The sequence below is a fragment of the Gorilla gorilla genome, chromosome 2, assembly GCF_029281585.2.
Source record: "Gorilla gorilla gorilla isolate KB3781 chromosome 2, NHGRI_mGorGor1-v2.1_pri, whole genome shotgun sequence".
In the NCBI taxonomy this organism is placed as follows: domain Eukaryota; kingdom Metazoa; phylum Chordata; class Mammalia; order Primates; family Hominidae; genus Gorilla; species Gorilla gorilla.
This window is the reverse complement of record NC_086017.1, coordinates 157,646,930-157,672,444: the sequence shown is the minus strand read 5'-3', so window position 1 is coordinate 157,672,444 and position 25,515 is coordinate 157,646,930. Positions and strand designations below refer to the sequence as shown.

The 25,515-nt window shown below is 37.7% G+C and overlaps 1 protein-coding gene across 2 annotated transcripts in view; it reads left to right on the top strand.

The window, feature by feature from the left end:
• The first annotated feature begins 15,442 nt into the window (after window positions 1-15,442).
• The window catches only part of PLSCR2 (phospholipid scramblase 2), an 80,371-nt gene continuing 70,298 nt past the window's right edge, over window positions 15,443-25,515 (top strand). The window contains exon 1 of one of the 2 annotated variants that reach the window (XM_031009396.3): window positions 15,443-15,537. In XM_031009396.3, coding sequence (XP_030865256.2) covers window positions 15,510-15,537 — 28 coding nt within the window. In that variant the 5' untranslated portion in view covers window positions 15,443-15,509. The remainder of the gene's footprint in view (window positions 15,538-25,515) is intronic. The other variant, XM_055380915.2, reaches the window with a different exon arrangement.

Sequence of the window (25,515 nt, the reverse complement as noted above, 5' to 3'; positions counted from 1 at the left end):
CATTTCAACTTTAGTCAAGTATTGCCAATAGACTGCAACCACCTGAAAATATCTTAGAGAAATTCTCGGTTATGTTGACTTTACAGAGTTAATTAGATCTTAGTCTACTACCCAGTCCGCTCGGGCTTCTATACCAAAACACCTTAGACAGGGACAGTGTAATTATAAAGGACAAAAATTTGTTAATTATAGTTCACGAAGCTGAGAAGTCCAAGATCAAGTCACCAACAGATTCTGGTGTCTAGTGAGGGCTGCTCTCTGTTTCTAAGATGGCACCCTGTTGCTGCATTCTCACATGGTGGAAGGCAGAAGGTCAACAGGGACCCAACCGAGCCCTTTTAAAAGGTCACCAATCCAATTCATGAGAATGGTGCCTTCATGACTTAATCACATCCTAAAGGCCCCATATCTGAATACTGTCAAAATGGGTCTTAGTTTCCAACAAATGAATTTGGGGGCACACATACCTTTAAACCATGGCTCCTACTAAGCACATTTCTGATAAATCATACTGCCTGAATTCTCTCCCCATTATTGCAAGTCACAAGCAGAAGATAATTTACTCGCAAAATTATTTTTTTGCAAATCTATTTCAGTTTTTATGAATAAAGACAGATTCACTCAAATAATTCACATAAACATATTTGTAAACGTTATACCTGAGGAGGAAATGAATATAAAAAAAAAGTTGATTGATTTAAGGGCACTGAAACTGCTCATCAATTATTTAACAAGTACATACGGAGCTTCTACACTGGGCCAGTAGTTACGCTAGGTACGATGGTCTCAATAAGCAACAAAAATTATTTTCTACAAGATGCTTAAGGTCAATTATACATATGGAATGTTTGATTATAGGATCCAGAGTACTATGGAGAGGGGTAGTAGGGACACTGAACTCAGTTTTAATGGTCAGGAAATTCGGGGAAGTAACTTTTAAACTAAGAAAGTTTGCTGGACAAAAGGCAAGTGAGATTATTTCAGGCAAAGGAAAGAACATAAACAGAAGTCACCTCAGGGGTCTGAAATGTGGCTAGGCCGCTGGTTTTGTGTTCCTTCATGAGTGAAAGACATGCAGGGGGTGGCACATCTAAAGAGTGGTTAGATCATACAGTGCCCTAGCCACATTAAGAAGTTCAGGTTGGGGCCAGACATGGTGGTTGACACCAGTAATCCCACCACTTTGAGAGGCTGAGGTGGGAGGAGGTAGGAAAGATCAAGTGTCCTTTCCTACACATAGTTCTCTCTCAGTCTCTAGGAATTAGGTGGTGGACTTCTCTAAAGCTGCACTTTTTTTTTTTTTTTCCCAAGCAGCATGGCTTGCCTGATTGTTCTCTAGGAACTAGTCTAGCCTTTTCAGATGAGAAAGTTACTTTGTCTACACAGAAGTTTTCTCATGGTGATTTGGTATCTCCCTCATCACCAAAACCTGGATACATGGTAGATGGCCTAAAATTGTTGAATTATCTATCTTTCAAATTTACAGTGTGAATCGATTTACGTTTCAGGTCCTGAAAGCTATCAAAATAACCAAAGTCCATTTATCTGAGGAGATGGTATTAATAATTAGTTGTGTAAGTAAAAAAGTCAATAAAAGATGAAGCATATCTGTAAAAAAGATGAATATATTTAAAATAAATTAAGGGTGAATTTTATTATTTTGTTACCATTATCATATCATTTATTTATTTATCAATCTTTTAAGTAGGGGCAAGGGCCAAGTGTGGGTCTACTATTCTGCATTGTCTTTCTTGTATAAAAATACACAGTTTATTTTTGTTTCAATAGAGCCAGAATTCTAAGACACTTTCAAAGGTATCTTAGTGTAGAACAGTAAATTTTTACCATGATTTTTCAGTCATTCATATTTGGCTTACCCTTTACTAACTCAGTAGCAATCAACTTTACTGAGTAGACTTAATAAGCATTTTAAAGGAATTCAGATTAACTTACATAGAAACAATCTTTTATATTAATATTTAATCAAAGCAAGTAAAAATATTTACTTTCTGTAACTACAATAATCTTTTGTATAAACTGATTTACAAATAAATAAAAATCACTTTTAGTTGGTGTAGAACTTTTGAGAGAGTAGATGTACCCTAGAACTAGAGAGTCAATAGGGACCCTCTTAATGTAATAGTCAAGTGTATTCAGCATAATTTGAGCTAATAATTAGGTTTTACAGAGACAATAGGAAATGTCAACCCAAGGAGTTGGGTAAATTAAGATCAGTTAAGAGAGTATCTATATTGACTTTCTTTAATAATTATTTTCTGACAAGGAAAACAATAGTCACCATCAATCCAGTAGGTAAAATAATATGACACTTTTTTATACGATTCATGGCTCCCTCAAGAACTTATCTGCTCCAAAAAGTAAAGGAGAAAGCAGGAAAGAAGAAAGGAAGGGATTAAATGAAAAGGAAAGAAGAAAGAAAAGGGGTTTTTGTTTGTTTGTTTCATTAGAAGTCAACTAAAAAATATAGAAGAAATGACGAAGGTAGGAAATGACCATTTGACAGTCATCATCACAATAATTTTATTCCAGCAAGGAAACATCAGTGGCTGCTAAAATTACTGATGAACATTTAAGGAAAAGCAATATGCAGTACTTACATTGTCTCAAAGTAGCTTCTTATAAGATACTTATTAATTTCAAAAAATAAAATAGTAAGTAACTTTACATTTACTGCATGATACAATTCAGCTGAGCTGCCTGCCATGATATGAAAAAGATCTCCATTCCTCCAGTTTCCAATAACAAGTTTTTTTCCACTCATCTGAACCTTCACCTGAAGTGCATTTAATTCTGTATTTCTACCATCGGTCTCTTCATGTTGATGTAAATCTTCTCTAAGATGATCAACATTTTCTTAGAGAAAATACATACCATGCTCCTCACTTCCTTTTGTATACTTATCAGTCATTAACATCCATATCTCTCCAGTCTTGTCTTAGTTGGCACAGGCTGTTACAACAAAATATCATAAGCTGTCTTAAACAGGAGACGTTTAATTCTCATAGTTCTGGAGCCTGGGAAGTTCAAAATCAAAGTACCAGCAGATCTGGTTTCTGGTGAGGGACCTCCTTCTGTCTTGGAGAGAGCCACCTTCTTATTGTGTTCTCACATGGCAGAGAGTCCAAGCCCTGGTCTCTCTTCCTCCTCTTATAAGGACACTCATCCCATTATGAGACCCCCACCTTTATAAACCTAATTGACTTCCAGAGGCCTTGACTCCAAATACCACCACATTAGGGGTGAGAGTTTCAACATATGAATTTGGCAGGAGAGGTACACAAACATTTAGTTCATAACATTCCACCCCTGGCCCCCCATCATTCATGTCTTTCTTGCATGTAAAATGTATTAACTCTATCCCAATAGTAGCAAAATCCATAACTCATTCTCTCATCAACTCTGGACTTCTAAGTCTCATTTAAGAAACATCTAAATCAGATATGAATGAGACTCAAGGTACAATTCATCCTGAGGCAAAATTTCTTTCCAGCTGTGAGCCTGTGAAACCAGATAAGTTATGTACTTCCAAATTTCAATAGTGGGACAGGCATAGAATACACTTTCCCATTACAAAATGGAGAAGTTGGGAGGAAGAGAGGAGTAACATGTCCAAATCAAGTTCAAAACCTAGCAAACAAATGCCATTAGATCTTGAGGCTCAAGAATAATTCTTTTTAGTTTGATGCTCTGTCTTTGAGACCCATGTCCTGCAAGGCTTTTTTGGGTGGGGGTTGTGCCCTCAAAGCTCTGCAGTGTGAGAGTCACATCTACCCCCAAGGCTCAGCTGAGTGAATTCTCATTCTCCAGGCTCCAGGCTGCCACTGTCTAGCCTGTTGAAACTAAGGCAATGGCTCTCTCCCCCATTGAAAACCAAGGAGCCAGACCTGATGACCTCTGAATTGCCCTCAGGATTACTGCTTTTCTTATCTTGAAGAGTAATACACATCTGCAGCCAAATAGCTTGATGTTCTGGTACTGTGGGCTGTAAGAAGTCCTGTAGCTTCTTTCTATTGAAACTGTTTCCATTGTCTTTAGCTCTGTCAATCTGAAATAATCAAAAGAATCAGAATTCAGTCTTGAAGAATTTATTATAGCAAAAAGTTTGGAATGATCATTAGAGAAACACTGGCTCCAGAAAATGAAGTAAGTTCCAGTGGAGTCACAGATTAGAAAATGAGTCAATGAATATACTTGATGCAAATCTCATGCAGTTTTTTTTTTCTTTTTTTAATAATCAACTAATCTATGTTAACTGAGACTCCTTGTTCTCCAGCTACTCAATCCACAGGTGGCCTGTGGCTCCTGGTAAACAGAAAGGATAGCAATGTAATTGAAGGCTGTTGTGACTCCTCTTATTGTAGGCCAACTTACAAATATCACCAGGAAATAAAGTCTCATCATTCTCATTGACTAGACAATAAAAGAACAATGGGCCTTGTAAGGTGGGAACGAGGAAATGGCACAATTAAAAAAAAAAGATTGGTTAACATCAGGTTACTTTTTTGTAAGGGTTAAAGCAGAGGGACTTCCTTATTATGCTGACTCAATCAGATTGAAATTTCCTGTTTTCAGAGAAAAAAAATGGTCTGCTTGGGATCTGTCTGCTTCCTTAAAGTTTCAGTATGATTGTGTAACATTTGGCATGAGTGACTCTATTGTGGTTTAATCTGGTTTGTTGGAGTCTAGTGCGTGAGCTCACTCCAAAACAATGACCTCCCACAATTTTTGTTTACACACACACACACACACACACACGATATATATTCACTTTTTTTTCCCCTATTGGTTCTCTTTCTCTGGAGAACCCTGAATAATATGCCAACTTTCCTCTTTCCTCTATAATCAACTTCCATGAATATTTCTGTACATGTATCCTTGTGCTCATGTCAAAAAAAGCATTTATGATTATCCTTATGAGTAAAATTGCTGCTTCTAAGGGTCTAAACATCATTATGAAATATTGTAATATTGCTCTCCAAATAAATCATACCAATTTATTGTCTAAACACCAGTGTATGACCATCACTACAGCTTTACATCCCCCATCAGATCTGGTATTGTTGGGTTATGTTTTGTTTTGGTGAATTCCCAATATTTTTAATTGGGAATCTCATTCTTGTTTTCATCTGCATGAAATTGTGAGGTTGAGTATGTTTTCATTTGTTAAAATTAGATGTTCATGTTTCCTCTAATGTGAATCATCTTTTTGCACACTTTAGTAATTTTTGTATGTTTGCTGTCAACTTTCTTATTAATTTGTAGAAGTTTCTTTTTATGCAACCAAATCTTTTATGAGTTTGTATGCATTGTAAATATCTTCTCTCAGGATATGGCTTTTAATTCACTTTATTTGTGAAATAATATTTTTGTTGTCTAGAGAAATTTTAAATCATCATATTTATCTTTTTTTAAGGTTTGTATTTTTTTTCTTTTGTTTTGCAGGCTTATTTTTCATACATAGGTCATTACTCCATTTGGAACTTTTTTATATATGTTATGAGTAGATATCTAATTTTATTGTATACAAACAGCTAATCACTCCAATAACAGCAAAGAGTTCATCTTTTCTACTGATTCGTATTGCTACTTTTGCCAGCCATCCACTTTTCATAGATTTATGGATCTGTTTCCAAGCTTACTCTCCTATTCTGTTGCTCAATATTTTTGTATAAACAATTCCCTTCAAATATTCCTGACAGCTTATTTCCTCTTGAATGTTATTCTGGTCAGGTTCCTTTAAACAGCTGCAATTTATTGATGGAACATAAAACAGGCAAAAGGAAGGAGCAAGACACAGAGTTCATTTAATATCCTGATAAATTAGATCAGCCTTTAGTATTTTAACAGCTATATATTATTTATTTAGTAATTTTGGTTTTGTTTGTAAACAAGGAAGTTATATTGTGGTAAAGAAGAAATATGGGAGTCAAAATTAGACTTTGAAGATGTATCTAATTTTGTAATTAAAATACATTTCCTACTCAACATTTTTAATTTTATGTAAAATATTTTAGGATACACTGTGCATGTTTTAAAACCACTTGATTTTAAAGCTTTTTAACAGAAAAAAAAAGATACAAAGCTGAAGTTGTAAGGGTAAGTGTTAAGTATTGAAGCTTTGTGGGTGTAACAAATGACTGGTTTATATAATATGTAGAATACTTTTTTATTTTACATACTTGCCTAATATAACTGGTGCCTAAATAAGTAATGCTTTATAGAACGAATTGATGCAGGTGGGAGAGTCACTGTGATATGAGACTGTCAGATGCATTTGAACCAGAGCAACTCTATCTTGAATAGGGGCTGGATAAAGTAAGTCTGAGACCTACAGGGCTGTATTCCCAGGAGGTTAGGCATTCTTAGTCAAAGGAAGACACAGGAGGTAGCTCAAGACACAGGTCACAAAGACCTTGATCATAAAACAGGTCGTGGTAAAGAAGCCAGCCAAAACCCACCAAAACCAAGATGTCAAGGAAAGTGATCTCTGGCCTTCCTCACTGCTCATTATATGCTAATTATAATGCATTAGCATACTAAAAGACCCCACCAGCACTATGACAGTTTACAAATGCCATGGAAATATCTGGAAGTTACCCTACATGATAAAAAAAGGGAAGGAACTCTCAGTTCTGGGAATTACCCGCCTCTTTCCCAGGAAACTCATGAATAATCCACCCCTTGTTGAGATATGATTGATAAATAACTATAAGCATACTAAGTCAAGTAGCCCATGCCACTGCTCTATCTATGGAGTAGCCATTGTTTTATTCCTTTACTTTCTTAATAAACTTGCTTTCACTTTAGTCTATAGGCTTGCCTCTAATTCTTTCTTGAGTGAGGTCCAAGAACTCTTCTCCTGGGGTCTAGATCAGGACCCCTTTCCAGTAACAAAACTGGGGAAAGTTATCAACTTAACTTACAAGTAAATTAAAATAAGCTTAATTCAACTGAGTAAATATTAAATACACTATCAAAGAGAATACAGTCAGAAAGACAAAAAACAAGGAGGGAAATGAAGGAGAATCAAGAATGTTTGCATTCGGCCGGGCTCGGTGGCTCATGCCTGTAATCCCAGCACTTTGGGAGGCTGAGGCGGTGCGGATCACGAGGTCAGGAGATCGCCACCATCCTGGCTAACACGGTGAAACCCCGTCTCTACTAAAAATACACAAAAATTAGCCAGGTGTGGTGGCAGGTGCCTGTAGTGCCGGCTACCCGGGAGGCTGAGGCAGGAGAATGGCGTGAACCCGGGAGGCAGAGCTTGCAATGAGCCGAGATGGTGCCACTGCACTCCATCCTGGGCGACAGAACGAGACTCAGTCTTGAGCCCACAAGAGTGCAGGGAGGTAAGAATGTAGTGGGTGTCTGGCCAAGCTGGGCTTAGGTTTCAGTTACAGCTGAATCTGCACAAGCCCCTGCACTCCCGCAGACTCTGCAAATGAGTCACCAACCAAACACTGCTGATGTTATAATAAGGAAAATCCATGTGCACTGAATTCAAGAGTATTTACAGTTGTAGCCACCTGTGGACTTACTGGTGCCCCACTAGAGAAAGGTCTTAGGAGAAATTTGTTTCACAAATGAAGGGAGAGAAAGTAAAAAAACAATTTGAGATATGTAAAGCACCTTGACTTGCCTACTCACTAGAGTTTCTAAGTATCTCAGTCCTTTTGTTCCCTCTGCTGACTCACGTCAGAATCAGTGTAGTTCCGTGTAGTCTAGCCTGTTCCACCAGATTGAAATCCGTTCACTTGGGAATGGTGGGAGTTTATTTTCTGGTAACATTTGTCAATTGCCTTGCAATAAAAGGAGTCCTTCAATTAAATCTATCCTTTCTGTTTACCAGGTGCTGCAGGCCACCTATGGGTTGGGTAGTTGGAGAACAGGGAGTCTCAGTTAACAAAGATTAGTAGACCATTAAAAAAGAAAAAAAAAAACAACTGAGATTTGCATCAACTATATTTATTGAATCATTTTCTGATCTGTGACTCAAATGGAAAATATATACCCTGGGAATTTGAATTTTCATCAGGCAACTCCTACAGATTTCTGTTTGTTTTCTTGTTCGCCATAACTCATAGGAGATTACACTCTGACTTCTAAGAAGAATGATGTGAAGTTCCCACAGAGAAACTCGTCATATAGGTAGGGGCCAGAAGAGAACAAAGTAATCCCATGTCAGTAAAAAAATAAAGGAGATATATCCCATCATGTACTTGTATGTCTTTGTGAGCTTTGTTTTAGGACTCATGTTGACTGGGACTAAACCTGATAACCAAGACTCATGACTCAACCGCCTGCTTGGGCCAGACAAGTAAGATAAATGCATAGTACTACAGGTGTAAGACATCCAGCAATGAGGGAAGGTAGATGCGTTTGTCTGTTTTACATTGCTATAAAGAAATACCTGAGACTGGGTAATTTGTAAAGAAAAGAGATTTGTTTGGCTCACAGTTCTTCAGGCTGTGCAAACATGGCACCAGTATCTGCTCAGCTTCTGGTGAGGCCTCTGGAAATTTCTTCTCATGGTGGAAGGCAGAGAGGGAGTAGGTATGTCACATGGTAAGAGAGGGAGCAAGAGAGAGAGGGGAGAAGGTGGCATAAAAAACAGCCAGCCTTCATGTGAATTAATGGAGTGAGAACTCACTCATTACCATGACGACAGCACAAAGCCATTCAAGAGGGATCTGCCTTCATGATCCAAACACCCTGCACTGGGCCCACCTCCAATATTGAAGGTCACATTTTAATATAAGATTGAGAGAAGACATACTTCCAAACCATATCAGTAAAGAACCAAAACTGCAGCCCAGCTAATGTCTCTCAAATTAAAAACACACAAGCAGGCTACTTTGCTGGCCAAATTCTCAAATGTAGTCTGGCCTAATTAGCCCTAAATGTCTCCATTTGCACCCACCTACCAGTAGTTTTGTCATATCCATAAAATACTCCTCAGAAGAAAATAGTAATTGAATAAAATTTAAGTATTTAAAATGATTTATTATAAACATCAGCATTTTCTCATGATTAAAAGTGGAGACCATGGAAATGTCCCATTAGAGTTAGTATCCCAGCTGTGCCACATTTGAGCTCTGTGCCTCAGTTTCCTCTGAGCTGTTTTGAGCTTTGGGCAAGTCATATAACTTTTCCATGCCTTAATGTTCCCATCTGTAAAACAGGCCTATTAATAGGGTGAACCAACCAGTCCACCTGTGGCCACACTTCTAAATAGTTTCAATACAGTTCAAAGGGTTGTTTTAAGAATTTTATGAGTTTTGATATGAAATCTTCGTTGAGCCATGTCTGGCATGTTGATAGCAAGCAGCACAGGGGCATTACCTATTATTATGTTACTCACTTTTCCCCTTTAAAGTGAAAGTCTGTTTGATATCTGAGTATCATACTTGCATAGTGTTATGGTCTGAGTGTTTTTGTCCCCTTGAAAACTCATATTGAAACTTAAACCCTAGTACAACAGTGTTAGAAAGTGGGGCCTACTAGAAAGTGTTTAGGTCATGAGGATGGAGCTCTCATGAATGAATTAATGCTGTTATACAAAGGATTGTGGGAACAGATTTTCTCTCCTGTTCTTTTGTCTCATAAGAATCAGCATTCTTCCCCTCCAGATTACGCAGGGTTCAAGGCACCATCTTGGAAGTAGAGACCAGGCCCTTACCAGACAGCAAACCTGCCAATGCATTGATCTTGGACTTCTGTGACTCCAGAACTATGAGAAATTATTTCTATTGTTTATAAATTACCCAGTGTGTGGCATTCTGTTATAGCAACACCAAACAAATTAAGACGCAGAGTTCAGTTATTCTGAAATCCTTTAACCACTTGCCTTTAAAACTTATTTTAAAATATCATTTCTAGCTAAACTTTGGAGCAGGTATATCCACTACACATAACCTATTAGCTAGGGATCTTTTGGCACAGTGATTGTTGTCATATTTTAGAATGTATATAAATTTCCTGGAGAACTTCATAAAATAAAGATTGCTGGGCCCACCCACAGAGTTTCTGATTGAGTAGATATCAGACTTTCCCAGATAATTTATTTGCATTTTAACAATTTCTAATGTGATACTGATTCTGCTGATCTGGGGACCAGACTTGAGAACCATTGTCTTAGCAAATGACGTCCAATGTTTGTTTGGTAAAGAATTTTGAAAATGTAAACAGTAAATTTACTCCTCTCTGTGTGTATATATACATGCATCCACATTCACATTTATAATTTAATAGATATATAAAATTATTATCATTTACTATGTATTTAAAAAGTAAGACATTAAATAATCATGTAGTATGAATATGTAGGATGTTTAATATTTATGTAACATTTCTAAGTTGCCATCATTGGCATGTTTTAAAAAATATTTTATTTCATAAACATGGGATTTTTAATTTCTTAAAACTACGAATCAGCTCATTCATCATTGTCTGACAGATATGTATGTAATCACTGCTCATTTGGGGCAGGAAGGCTTCCTGGATGACCTCCTTCAGGCCCATTCCTGGCCCCTGCTCACCTTGGCAAAGGTCTGGGAAAAAAATAAAATAATGAATAAACAGAAAACTTTTCTGGCTTCCAGGCACATGATTCTGTATGTATATGAGATTTTGAGATTTACTTTTAATGAATGGTGTTTTCTTTTAACAAAGTATAATTAGAAAGACTATAAAGCTATGTAATATGGAATTTTTAATAACTATTAGTGACGTAGTAATAGTAAATAATGTAAGGAAGAGGAGGGCCAATCAAAACACTAATGAGCGAGCTTGTATTTTGTAACTCAGTTTTTCTTACATATAGATGTGCATAATTTAAAATGCAAGATAACATGTGAAAGATTTGAACTTCCGTCTGTGGTAAAACTGGCAGTGAAGAACTCATATCCAGGGACATAATGCTTCAATTTTACCATAGATGGTGATTTTTTTGTGCCCAGTATTTACTTTTTTTTTTTTTTTTTTTTGAGATGGAGTTTTGCTCTTGTTGCCCAGACTGAAGTGCAATGGCGCGATCTTGGCCCACCCCGCAACCTCCATCTCCCGGGTTCGAGCGATTCTCCTGCCTCAGCCTCCCGAGTAGCTGGGATTGCAGGCATGCACCACAATGTCTGGCTAATTTTGTATTTTCAGTAGAGACAGGGTTTCTCCATGTTGGTCAGGCTAGTCTCTAACTCCCCACCTCAGGTGATCCACCCGCCCCGGCCTCCCAAAGTGCTGGGATGACAGGTGTGAGCCACTGCGCCCAGCTGTTATTTCTTTTATAAATGTGAGAGGGAACTAGTGTTTGAACTTCGAAAACCTGGGTGATTCAAGCTATTGCCTGATTTAAACCCACCTGATTTTATTACATTTTCTTATCTTGCTGAAAATATAGCTGTGTTTTATTGAAGCAATTACATTCTTAAGAGAAGGAATTTATGCTTTTCACTGTTAATGTATACAATGTCTCAGAACATAAAATAATCTAGGTGTTTCCATATGGCCAAATTGTAAAACAATATATTCTAGGATTCTGCCAAGTGACAGTGTTCCCACATCTCCCATATAGGATTCTGCCAAGTGATCAGACAGTGTTCCCACATCTCCCATTCAAGATCACAGGATATCAGCTTTAAAGAAACAGAACTGTGAAGCCCAATTAACTTAAAAGGTGGTCCATTTTTGTCAGTTTCTTGGTTTCTGGCACTGTTCTATTTTATTGTACAGGTCACAAAGCTCATGTGAAGTCTGTAACTGATCCAGCTTTCCCGACTGAAAAAATAAGTACCCAGTTCACCTCCTTGCCTCTAAATGGCATTTTGAAAATTATTAAACTACTCTTCTAATAATAGATTGATTTCATCCATCTGTAGCAAAAGTAAGTGCTGGATAAATTCAATTATATTATCAACCATAAGAAATAAGTAAATCATTGTTGCTTCTGAAATCCAAATATGACAAGGATTTGATTTCAGGCACCTGAACTTTGTAGCTCAGGCAATTTGAACAAAAACAATAATGGTTATCTAAGCTTTGGTTTTCTTACCTCTAAAATTAGGATAATAACCTCTTCATTTTAAAGTTTGTATTAGGATAAAGTAAACATGTTCTACCATTATTATTATTATTTTTATTATTAATGCACCATTAATTTTCAATTCTACTTAGATGACATTATGCTGCAAACCATTTTTTATTAATTTCATATAATGTAGGTAGTAATCTAATTTTTTTAAAAGAATGATTGTCTATTCATCCTTGGTATCGGATATATCTAATCTAGCATTTTCCTTCTGAGGAATTAAGTGCTTTCTTCAACACTGGTGTATGTTTGTGACGTAATTTCAGGTCTTGATATGTAAAGAAAAGTATGTATTTGCGTGTGTATCTACATACTTAACAACAGACACATACTTCAGTTTGTTTTCCAATTTTAGATTTCTAAATTTATTTTGTCTAAACTTGTAAACTTATAATTTTAATTCAGCATAATATCTATATATCAAAATATGATCACTTCCTTTACAATTCAAATAAGAGTGTTTGAGAATATATGCACTACCGGGGAATTTTATTACCAGAAGAAACCCTCCAGTATAATTTATAAATACAAAAACTGAGGTTTTAATGTTACTAAGTTAATGTTAAAGCTCATTATATTAGTACTACTCCTTAAAGATTCTCGGTTTTGAGGTGTCTGTATTACCTCATGATTCTGGTAAAAACAGAGAACATTGAATCAGTGACTGAAAAAAGAGGAAATTCAGTTCCCGGTGAAGAAGGTTTTGAGGCACTATTCTCTTTCAAAAATCTGAATATACTAGATGTTGGAGTGAGACACTGTTGTTTCCACATTTTGTTTCATCACTTTTATGTCAGTGTTCTGTAACCTATTGTGTCCAGAATTGGTGGGTTCTTGGTCTCACTGACTTCAAGAATGAAGCCGCAGACCCTGGCAGTGAGTGTTACCGTTTTTAAAGACGGCGTGTCTGGTGTTCGTTCCTTCTGATGTTCAGATGTGTTCAGAGTTTCCTCCTTCTGGCAGGTTCGTGGTCTCGCTGGCTCAGGAGTGAAGCTGCAGACTTTTGCCGTGTTACAGCTCTTACAGCAGGGCGTCTAGAGCTGTTCTTTCCTCCCGGTGGGTTCGTGGTCTAGCTGGCTTCAGGAGTGAAGCTGCAGACCTTTGCGGTGAGTGTTACAGCTCATAAAGGCAGTATGGACCCAAAGAGTAAACAGCAGCAAGATTTACTGCAAAGAGCAAAAGAACAAAGCTTCCACTGCATGGAATAGAACCCAAACCAGTTACTACTGCTAGCTCCCGCAGCCTGCTTTTATTCTCTTATCTGGCCCCACCCACATCCTCCTGATTGGTCCATTTTACAGAGAGCCTATTGGTCTGTTTTACAGAGAGCTGATTGGTCCATTTTGACAGGGTGCTGATTGGTGCATTTACAATCCCTGACCTAGACACAAAAGTTCTCCACGTCCCCACTGGATTAGCTAGATACAGAGTGCTGATTGGTGTATTTACAAACCCTGAGCTAGACACAGAGTGCTGATTGGTGCATTTACAAACCTTGAGCTAGATACAGAGTGCTGATTGGTGTATTTACAATCCCTTAGCTAGATATAAAGGTTCTCCAAGTCCCCACTAGACTCAGAAGCCCAGCTGGCTTCACCCAGTGGATCCTGCAAGGGCCACAGGTGGAGCTGCCTGCCAGTCTGGCGCCTTGCACCTGCACTCCCCAGTCCTTGAGCAGTTGATGGGACTGGGCTCCGTGGAGCAGGGGGCTGTGCTCGGGTGCACTGCGCAGGAGCCCACGGCAGAGCCGGGAGGCTCAGACATGGCGGGCTGCAGGTCCTGAGCCCTGCCCCACGGGGAGGCAGCTAAGGCCCAGAGAGAAATCGAGCACAGCCCTGGTGGGCCAGCACTGCTGGGGGACCCAGTGCACCCTTCACAGCTGCTGGCCTGGGTGCTAAGCCCCTCACTGCCTGGGGCCGGCGGGGCCGGCCAGCTGCTCTGAGTGCAGGCCCGCCGAGCCCACACCCACCCAGAACTTGGGCTGGCCTGCAAGCAGTGCACACAGCCCCGGTTCCTGCCCGTGCCTCTCCCTGCACACCTCCCCGCAAGCAGAGGGAGCCGGCTCTGGCCTCGGCCAGCCCAGAAAGGGGCTCCCACAGTGCAGCAGTGGGTTGAAGGGCTCCTCAAGCGTGGCCAGAGTGGGCACCGAGCCTGAGGAGGCGCCGAGAGTGAGCGAGGCCTGCCAGAATGCTGTCACTTCTCACTATGATCTAGGTTAGTGGGTCCAAGAGGGCCCAGTTCTGGGAGGCTAAGTTGCTCCTTACTGGCCCAGATAAAGGGGAGGTTTTCAACATGCTAATCTGGCTGAGGGCTTATGAGACTATTTGCTTGTGACCCATTTAGCCTCTCTTGTCTTCTCCATGGGGAAGTTACACAATTTATTTTGGACAGGCCAAGCTCATCTTTCATAAAGTGGCAGCCTTTATCCTGTATTGTTTCCACTGATTAATGCCAGTAGGTTCTTATCTGTCTTGACCAGCTGCTGCTGTGAGGTGCTAAATCTGTGCCCTTATTCACAGGAAATGCAACCCCGCCCCCACCACCACCCTGGGATTCATTGACATCATAGGCAGTGGAAGAAGTAACTTCATGCCCATGTACCTTCACAAGAGTCCAAATCCCTTCACTTTGTTCAGAGGGGATTACAGACACCCAAGGCTGTTGTGTTGTCCATAGCTAAGCTTGGCAAATGGGCCCACACAAGAGAGTCACTTACCATAGTATCCTTAACATTCTGCTTCTAGATCCTGTAATTGAAATGTATATCCAGGTTGTTTCATCTCTCATACATTGTGAATACTTTTCCTTCCTGTTCTGAGATACCAAAGAGATACTTTTCCTCTTACTCAAATCCTACTATAAAACATAATGTTCTAATTTACATTCCACTTAGGCTTTCTCTCTTTCTATATGACTGAGAAGATCTCTCAATAACAGTGTGCTCTTGCACAAAGTGCAAAGTAATGAAACTAGTACAACAGAGGACAACGTACAATGCTCTGAAACCATTTTAAGCACCATCATGTAATTATTTTATTGTTCCATTTTATTGTTTAACATGTAGTGGTAAAGCCTTAGGTATCAGAAACTTCATGTGGAACTGGCCCCACTTGATCAATTATTGGAATATAGGAGGTGCGACATACTGCTTTGAGGTGTGAACACTGCTTTGAGGTGGCACACTGCTTGCAGGAGGCATGACAACTGCTTTGAGCCTTTGCTGCCATTCCAACACCATGGGAGAATTACAAGCTTTATATCCTGGTATGCATACAATTATTCATAGAACTAGTTAGCTTCAAAGTTCTAAATGGAATGTCTATTGTTGTGGTTGCTTGCATCTGCCCATCTTAGATTCTTCCTAGCAATAATTTTGAGAGACTCTGGATTGTGGGCCGAATGGAGAATGAAGCCTTTTCAAATTCAACTCCCAGGTAGCCAATGACATGTAGTTTCCAGAGACTAACGTGCTTCAAATGTTGGTCTCTATAACTACTACATACTCCCTTTTGTTTATGCATATGTTCCTATTCACGAACTACCTAATGGGGACCTTAAACTCATACTAGGTATCTTAAACAGTGTGAACTGCTGTAACAAATACCATAGACTGGGTGACTTATAATAACAGAAACTGGTTTCTCTACTTCCAGAGGCTGGGAAGCCCAGAATTAAACAGATTTGGTGTCTGATGAGGGTTCACTTCCTCACAGATGACCAACTTCTCACTGTAACCTCACAGGGCAGAAGCGGGGAGGGATCTTTCTGGGGTCTATTTCTATAAGGGCATTGCTCCCAATTCTGAGAACTCCTCCCTCGTGGTCTAATCATCTTCCAAAAACCCTACTTCCTAAAACCTCTGGGAGTTAGGACTTTAACATATTAATTTCAGAAAGATATATTCAGTCCATTGGACTGGGAAACTGTAGTATTCAGAATTTATTACTTTGCTGATGCTTCACTGTTGCCCATATAATATAAAAGAATATTGTGATGTATTTTTAGAGACATTGCCTAGGATTCCAGGTTTGGGACAAATCTCTGAGCTTCCACTCAGTACAAAGTGTCCAAAAATAGGAAGAAGACATTTATGTTCTTCTCTAGAGAGAAGAAAAATGAATGCCATAGTTGGAGTGTAACAAAGCCTCCAACTTCATCTTACATCTAACTTGAAAATCACCATGTATATGAAATATGTCTGACCCTGAATGAACCTCTTCTCTCCTACTCTAATTGATACTCCTCTTTCCCAATCCATTATCTATGTCAACTATTCCTGCCATTCCTCTTTTTTAGGATACCTGGATTCACTTTATAGCTCTTCCATGTATAAATCTAATGGATAACACAACATCTCTGAGGCTCATATTCTGATCCATAAAACTGGGATCAGAGTTGACCTACAAATGATCTGCAAGTTTCTACAGTGAACCCACTAGGAAACACTTCTAGAGATAAGAGTGTTTCATAAGTATGAGACCTCATGATGGAAAGTCTGAATTTTCTTTCAAAGTTAAGAAACCTATATATTTGGGTGAAGCATAATGCAAAATGCATATTCCTTCTAAGACTTCAGGAGAACTTTCCAACTAATATAATTGTGTGATTATTACTATTCTTTGAAGGTCTGTGATTTAGAAAGTATTTAAACCATGAGTGTTTAAAAACTGTTTGTATTTTAGGTTCACTGACAGCAATATATTACTTTATCAAATTAAATAGACTTAAGAATAATACAGCAATGTAACATTGAGATTCTTTGACAAAACAACTGGAAGACCACCAGTTTGTCTGGCATAATTAAATATTTTGTCTGGTGACATGTATGTTTAAAAATCAATATAGTTGTACTTATTAGCAAGTATTAAAACATATATACACATATGCACACATGTAGACAATACGAAAAACAGTAATATACTTAATAAAACATAAAAATTAATAAATACATACATATTTGGGGTTTTTAAATTAAGTACATTGCCATTCATGTGTATGAAATATTTATGTACTTACCATTATACATAGATGTGACATAGTTCTTATTTGTTTTAATTTCAAATAATAGTCTCTGTCTATGTACAATTTCATATGCACAAAACAATTCAGAGTAAGGGCTCCAAAAATCTGTGCCTCAAAGAAAGCAGTCAGAACCCAGGTAAAAATGGTCAAAACCAAAATTTTAGAACTCTGAACATTAACCAATGACCTCAATCTAAAGGTCATCTTAAAAAATGTGAAACTATCATAGAACAGTGAGCTGTGGAATTTCAACTTGTTCTATTTCCATCCTCCAATCCCCAGATTCACAGAAGATTTGCAAACCAACAGCTCTGTAGTCACAGTAGCCATGATGTAATCAACAGAAAAATTCCACCTAAAGATGTGTATGTCATATTCCCCAAAACCATAAACATATTATCTTACACATTATTAATGTCAACATAATGTCTATGGAATGAATCCAGTGACATATACTTTAGAGACACAATGTTCTCAAAGTTTTTACACTTGGAAAAAAAAAAAAAGCCACCTTGGACTGAAAGAGAAAAACAGAAAGAAGAAATCAAAGAGATTCGCTGGACTCCCGAAATGCTATAAATAGAATATTGCCTAATAAAATTACTCAGCTGAAAACACATGCTTACCTTTTTTTGTTTGTCATAGATGGCTCTTATTATTTTGAGGTATATTCTTTCACTGCCTAGCTGTTGAGTGTTTTTAACATGAAGGAATATTGAATTTTTATCAAAAGCCTTTTCTATGTCTATTGAAATGATCATGTGGTTTTTGTTCTTAGTTCTGTTTATGTGATGAATCACATTTCGTGAATTGCATATGCTGAACCAATCTCGCATTACAGGATTAAAGCCTACTCAATCATGATGGATTAGCTTTTTGATGTGCTACTGGATTTGGTTTGCATATTTTGTTGAGGGGTTTTACAACAGGGATATTGTTCTGAAGATTTTCATTTGTAGTGTTTCTGCCAGACTTTGGTATGAGAATAATGCTGGCCTCCTAAAATGAGTTAGAAGATAGTCCCTCCTCCTCAATTTTTTGCAATAGTTCCAGTAGGACTGCTATCATCTATTATTTGTATATCTTGTAGAAATAGCCTAGTCCAAGGCTTTTTCTTGTTGGTAGGTTTTTTATTACTCATTCAGTTTTGGATCTTGTTTTTGGTCTGTTCAGGATTTCAATTTCTTCCTGGTTTAATGTTGGGAGGTCATGTATTTCCAGAAATTTATTTATTTCTTCTAGATTTTCTAGTATGTGTACATAGAAGTGTTTGTAATGGTCTTTGAGACTTTTTTTTTGTATTTCTGTGGGGTCCATATTAATGTCTCCTTTGTCATTTATGATTATGTTTATTTGGATTTTCTCTTTTTTTCTTTATTCATCTAGCTAGTGGTCTATCAAAGCAAGCTTGATTTTTCTTTTAAAAAACCAAGTTTTGGTCTAAGTTAATCTTTTGTATGGTTTTTCACATCTCATATTCATTCAATTAGCTCTGGTTTTGGTTATTTCTTTTCTTCTGTGAGCTTTGGGGTTGGTTTCCTCTTCTTTTTTTTTAAAATTCCTCCAGGTGTGATGTTAGCTTGTTAATTTGAGTACTTTCTAACTTCTTGATGTACATGTTTGGCACTATAAACTTTCCCCTTCATACTTCTTTAGCTGTGTCCCAGAGATTCTGGTGTGTTTTATCTTTGTTTTCATTAGTTTCAAATTTTTTTGATCTGACTTAATTTTATTCTTTACCCAAAAGTCATTCAGGAGCAAGCTGTTTAATTTCCATGTAATTGTATGGTTTGGATGTATCTCCTTAGTATTGATTTATATTTTTATTGCACTGTAGTCCAAGACTGTGATGAGTATGATTTTTTTTTAAATTTTTTGTGAATTGCTTTATGCACAAGTATGTGGTTGATCTTAGAGTATGTGCTGTGTGGAGATGAGAAGAATGTATATCCTGTCATTGTTGTGTGGATTATTCTATAGATGTCTGTTACATCTGTTTGGTCAAGTGTTGAGTTTAAGTCCTGAATAGCTTCATTAGTTTTCTGCAGAGTATTGTTGCCAGTGGACTGGGAACACCTCAGCCTCTCCAATGCAGTGAGTACTTGATCTCAAGGGGCCAGCACATACAACTGAAGGCCTGTTTCCAGGTCAGTAGGGTCGGAACATACAGCTGAGAAGTGCTGATCTGAGCCTCGGAGCCATGTAAGCATTCAGAAATGAAGCCAATTGACTAAACCCAACTTATAACACAGTCAAATCCTTCAGGGCACCAAAGGATATAAAAACACAAAGACCCATCCAAAGGACAGCAACCTCAAAGATTAAATGAACACCAGTCCACACAGATGAGGAAAAGACAGTGCAGGAACTCTGAAAACTCTTAAAGCCAGAGTGTCTTCTTACCTCCAATCAACTGCAGTAGCTCCTGGTTCTTGGTCACACTGAAATGGCTGAAGTGACAGACATAGAATTCAGAGTATGGATAGCAAGGAACCTCAAAGATACAGAAGAAGTTTGAAACCCAATTCAAGAAAACTAATAAAATGATCCAAGAGTTGAAAAGTGGCATAGTCATTTTAAGGAAGCACCAAAATAGCTTCTGGAAATAAAAAATTCACTTCAGGAATTTAACAATGCAATTGGAAGCATTAACAACAGAGTAGAATGAACTGAAGTAAGAGTCTCAGAGCTTGAAGAACATTCCTTTGACTCAATGCAGGCAGACAAAATTTAATATTTTTTTAAATGAAGAACACATCTGAGAAATAAGAGATTATGTAAACAGAACAAGCCTATGACTTATTGGCATTCTTGAAAATGATGGAGAAAGAGCAAGCACTTGGAAAACATTGTTGAAGATATTGTCCAAGAGAATTTCCCCAACCTCACTAGAGAATTTGCAACGTGAAAATTTAAGAAATTCAGAGAACCCTGTAAGACACTGTACAAGAAAAACATCCCCGAGACACATAGTTATCAGGTTTTCTAAGTCAATGCAAACAAACCAACAAAAAAATCTTAAAGGCAACTAGAGAGAAGGGGCAGATCACCTAAAAAAGGAACCCTAGTAGTCTAACAGCAGAACTTTTAGAAGAAACCACACAAGCCAGAAGAGATTGGGGAGCTACATTCAGCATTCTTAAAGAAAAGAAATTCCAACCAAGAATTTTATATTCACCCAAATTGAGCTTCAAATGTGAAGGAGAAATGATATCCTTTTTAGGCAAGCAAATTCTAAGGAATTTGTTACCAGTAGGCCTGCCTTACAAGAAGTCTTTAAGGGAGTGCTAAACATGGAATCAAAAGAACTATAGCTGTCACCACAAAAACATACTTAAGTGCATAGCCCACTGACACTATAAAGCAATTATACAATCAGGTCTACATAATAACCAGCTAACAACATGATGACAGCATCAAATTCTCACATATCGATATTGATCTTGAATGTAGATGGGCTAAATGCACTACCTAAAAGGCAGAGAGTGGCAAGCTGAATAAAGAAGCAAGACCCAACCATATACTGTCTTCAAGAGACCCATCTCAACTGTAATGACACCCACAGGCTCAAGGTAGAGGGATGGAGAAATATCTATTAAGCAAATGGAAAACAAAAAACAGCAGGAATTGATATGCTTATTTCAGATCAAGCAAACTTTAAATATCCTAAAAAGTCAAAGCATTACATAACAAGAAAGTGTTCAATTCAACAAAAAGACTTAACTATCCTAAATATATGTAAAGCCAACACTGGAACACCCAGATTCATAAAACAAGTTCTTAGAGTTCTACAAAGAGACTTAGATAACCACAATTAGATAATCACAATCATAGGGGGAGTCTTCAACATCTCATTGACAGTGTCAAACAGATCTATGAGGCATGCTTCATTTTCAAAGAAGGAAGGAAGTATTCTCATGGCAGAGTTGTCAGCCCAGAATGCAGAGAGCTCTCAGCCCAGAGAATGGAGCTGACAACCACAAAGGAATATTCTCAGGCCTTGAGAGCTAATGGAGTTTGCTTTGCTGAATTTCAAATTTCCTCCAAATGGTGGTTCCTCTTTTTCTTCTATTTTTTCCCCCTTTTGAATACAAACGTCTATAATACGTATCCTATACATGTCCCATTATTGTGTTTTGGGAGCACTAACTACTTTTCCAGTTTCAGAAGTCCACAGTAAGAGAGAAATTTTGACCCAGATGGATCATTCTCAAAGTTGTTATCAACATATGGTCTACATGAAAAGATTTGGGACTTTTATGCTGAGATTTTTGGACTTGAGTAGATGCTGTAATGTGTTGAGGTTTTGGAGACCCGGAATGGGGTAAATGTGCCTTGCATGTGAGATGGCTATGAATCTTTTGAAGCAAGCGGGAGAAATATAGTAGAGAGAAAAATAGTTCCCAGCATGTTCATATTATACTCCCTGGAAATCATAAATGTATTGCCTACATGGAAAAAGGTAGCTTCAATCATGACTAATTGAAGGATCTCTAGATGGGAGATTATTCCACACCATCTGGGTGGGTCTTCTGTAACGGCAAAGGTCCTTATGAGAGATCACAAGGTCAGAAGATTAGAAGATCGAAAAGGCAAACAAGTATTCTTTCTATAGTTTCTGGAACAATAACTGTGAGGAATCATTTAAGACTTCGGACCTCCAGAAATGAAAGACAATACACTTGTATTCCTTTAAACTACTGTTTGTGTTAATTTGTTACAACAGAGAGAAAGAGAGAAATTAGTAAATGTGAAAACTAGCAGCCAAGCAGTCAGTCACTGGAGGGAACAGAACATGATTGGACCTCTCTAAAATTTTTATCCTCTAAGAATTGCTGCCATTTTACTGGTCTACAAGTTCCCTTGAAAATCCATTTGCAGAGCTTGTCTTTATTTGACCTAACTCTGAGCTCAGTCAGTGAAAAGAAATAACATTTCCCCACATAGCTATTTTTAATATATATTTTATTTTATTTTATTTTAAGTTCTGGGATACATGTGCAGGACATGCAGGTTTGTTACATAGGTAAATGTGTGCTATGGTGGTTTGCTGCAACCATCAAGCCATCACCTAGGTATTAAGCCCCACATGCATTAGCTATTTATCCTGATGCTATCTCCCCTACTACTGCCCCAACATGCCCCAGTGTATGTTGCTCCCCTCCCTGTGTCTATGTGCTCTCATTGTTCAGCTCCCACTTATGAGTGAGAACAAGCTGTGTTAGGTTTTCTGTTCCTGTGTTTGTTTGCTGAGAATGATGGCTTCCAGCTCCATCCATGTCCTGCAAATGACATGATCTCATTCCTTTTTATGGCTGCATAGTATTCCATGGTGTATATATACCATATTCTTTTTATCCAGTCTATCATTGATGAGCATTTGGGTTGATTCCGTGTCTTTGCTGTTGTGAATAGTGCTGCAATTAACATACATGTGCATGTATCTTTATAATAGAATGATTCATATTCCTTTGGTTATATACCCAGTAATGGGATAGGTGGGTCGAATGGTATTTCTGGTTCCAGATCCTTGAGGAATCACCACACTGTCTTCCACAATGGTTTAGTTTAGATTCCCACCAACAGTGTAAAAGCATTCCTATTTCTCCACAGCCTCGCCAGCATCCATTGTTTCTTGACTTTTCAGTAATCATCATTCTGACTGGCATGAGATGGTATCTTATTGTGGTTTTGATTTGCATTTCTCTAGTGATCAGTGATGTTGAGCTTTTTTTCATGTTTGCTGGCCACATAAATGTCTTATTTTGAGAAGTGGCTGTTCATGTCCTTTGCCCACTTTTTGATGGGGTTGGCTTTTTTCTTGTAAATTTGATTAAGCTCCTTGTAGATTCTGGATATTAGACATTTGTAAGATAGAAAGACTGCAAAACTTTTCTCCCACTCATTAGGTTATCTGTTCACTCTGATGCTAATTTCTTTTGCTGTCCAGAAGCTCTTTAGTTTAATTAAGTCCCATTTGTTAATTTTTACTTTTGTTGCAATTGCTTTTGATGTATTTGTCATGAAATATTTTCTCATTCTTGTCCTAAATGGCATTGCCTAGATTTTCTTCATGGGTTTTTATAGGTTTTTGTTTTTACATTTAAGTCTTTAATCCATCTTGAGTTAATTTTTGTGTAAAATATAAGGAAGGGGTCCAATTTCAATATTCTGCATATGGCTAGCCAGTTTTCCCAGTACTATTTATTAAATAGGGAATAATTTTCCTTTCCCCATTTCTTGTTTTTGTCAGGTTTGTCAAAGATCAGATGGTTGTAGATGTCTGGTCTTATTTCTGAGATCTCTATTCCATTCCATTCATCTGTATGTCTGTTTTGGTACCAGTACCTTGCTGTTTTGGTTACTATAGCCTTGTAAAATAGTTTGAAGTCATGTAGCATGATGCCTCCAACTTTGTTCTTTTTGCTTAGGATTGTCTTGGCTATAAGGGCTCTTTTTTGATTCCATATGAAATTTAAAGCAGTTTTTTCTTTTTCTAATTCTCTGAAGAATGTCAATGGTAGTTTAATGGAAGTAGCATTAAATTTATAAATTATTTTGGGCAGTTTGGCCATTTTTATGATATTGATTCTTCCTGTTCACAAGCATGGAATGTTTTTCCATTTGTTTGTGTCTTCTCTTATTTCCTTGAGCAATGGTTTGTAGTTCTTCTTGAAGATGTCCTTCACATCCCTTGTTAGTTGTATTTCTAGGTATTTTATTCTCTTTGTAGCAATTGTAAATGGGAGTTCATTCATGACCTGGCTCTCTGCTTGTCTATTCTTTGGTCTATAGGAATGCTTATGATTTTTACACATTGCTTGATTTTGTATCCTGAAATTTTGCTGAATTTGCTTATCAGCTTAAGAAGCTTTGGGGTTGAGATGATGGGGTTTTCTAAATATAGGATCATGTCATTTGCAAACAGAGACAATTTGACTTCCTCTCTTCCTATTTGAATACCCTTTATTTCTATCTCTTGCCTGATTTCTCTGGCCAGAACTTCCAATACTATGTTATACAGGAGTAGTGAGAGCGAGTATCCTTGTCTTGTGCTGGTTTTCAAAGGGAATTCTTCCAGCTGTTGGAAGAATATCCCATTCAGTATGATATTGGCTGTGGGTTCATCATAAATGGCTCTTATTATTTTGAGATATGTTCCATCAGTACTTAGTTTATTGAGAGTTATTGACATGAAGGGATGTTGAATGGTATTGAAGGCCTTTTCTATGTCTATTGAAATAATCATGTAGGTTTTGTCATTAGTTCTGTTTATGTGATGAATTATGTTTATTGATTTGCATATGTTGAACCAGCCTTGCATCCCAGGTATGAAGCTGACTTGATCGTGGTGGATAAACTTTTTGATGGGCTGCTGGATTCAGTTTGCCAGTATTTTATTGAGGATTTTAGCCTCGATGTTCATCAGGAATATTTGCCTGAAGTTTTCTTTTTTTGTTGTATCTCTGCCAAGTTTTGGTATCAGGGTTATGCTGCCTCCTAAAATGAATTAAGGAGGAGTCCTTCCTTTCAGTTGTTTGGAATAGTTTCAGAATGAATGGTACCAGTTCCTCTTTGTATTTCTGGTAGAATTCAGCTGTAAATCTATCTTGTCCTGGGCTTTTTTTTGGTAGGCAATTTATTACTGCCTCAATAGTAGAAATTGTTATTGGTCTATTCAAGGATTCAACTTCTTCCTGGTTTACTGTTGGGATGGTGTATATGTCCAGGAATTTATCCATTTCTTCTATATTTTCTAGTTTATTTGTATAGAGGTGTTTATAATATTCTCTGATGGTTTGTTGTATTTCTGTGGAGTCATTGGTGATATCCCCTTTATCATTTTTTATTGTGTCTATTAGATTCTTCTCTCTTTTCTTCTTTATTAGTCTAGCTAGCAGTCTATCTATTTTATTAATATTTAAAAAAAAAAAACGGCTCCTGGATTCATTGATTTTTTTGAAGGGTTTTTCATGTCTCTATCTCCTTCAGTTCCACTCTGATCTTGGTTATTTCTTGTTTTCCACTAGCTTTTAGATTTATTTGTCCTTGCTTCCCTAGTTCTTTTAGTTGTGATGTTAGGGTGTCAATTTGAGATCTTTCTAGCTTTATGATGTGGGCATTTAGTGCTATAAATTTCCCTCTTAACACTGCTTTAGCTGTGTCCCAGAGATTTGGGTACATTGTCTCTTTGTTCTCATTGGTTTCAAAAAACTTCTTGATTTCTGCCTTAATTTCATTATTTACTGATACAGTTTGGCTCTGTGTCTCCACCCAAATCTCATCTTGTAGCTCCCATAATTTCCACATGTTGTGGGAGAGACCATAAGAGATGATTGAATCATGGGGGTGGGTCTTTCCCATGCTGTTCTCATGATAGCGAATGGGTC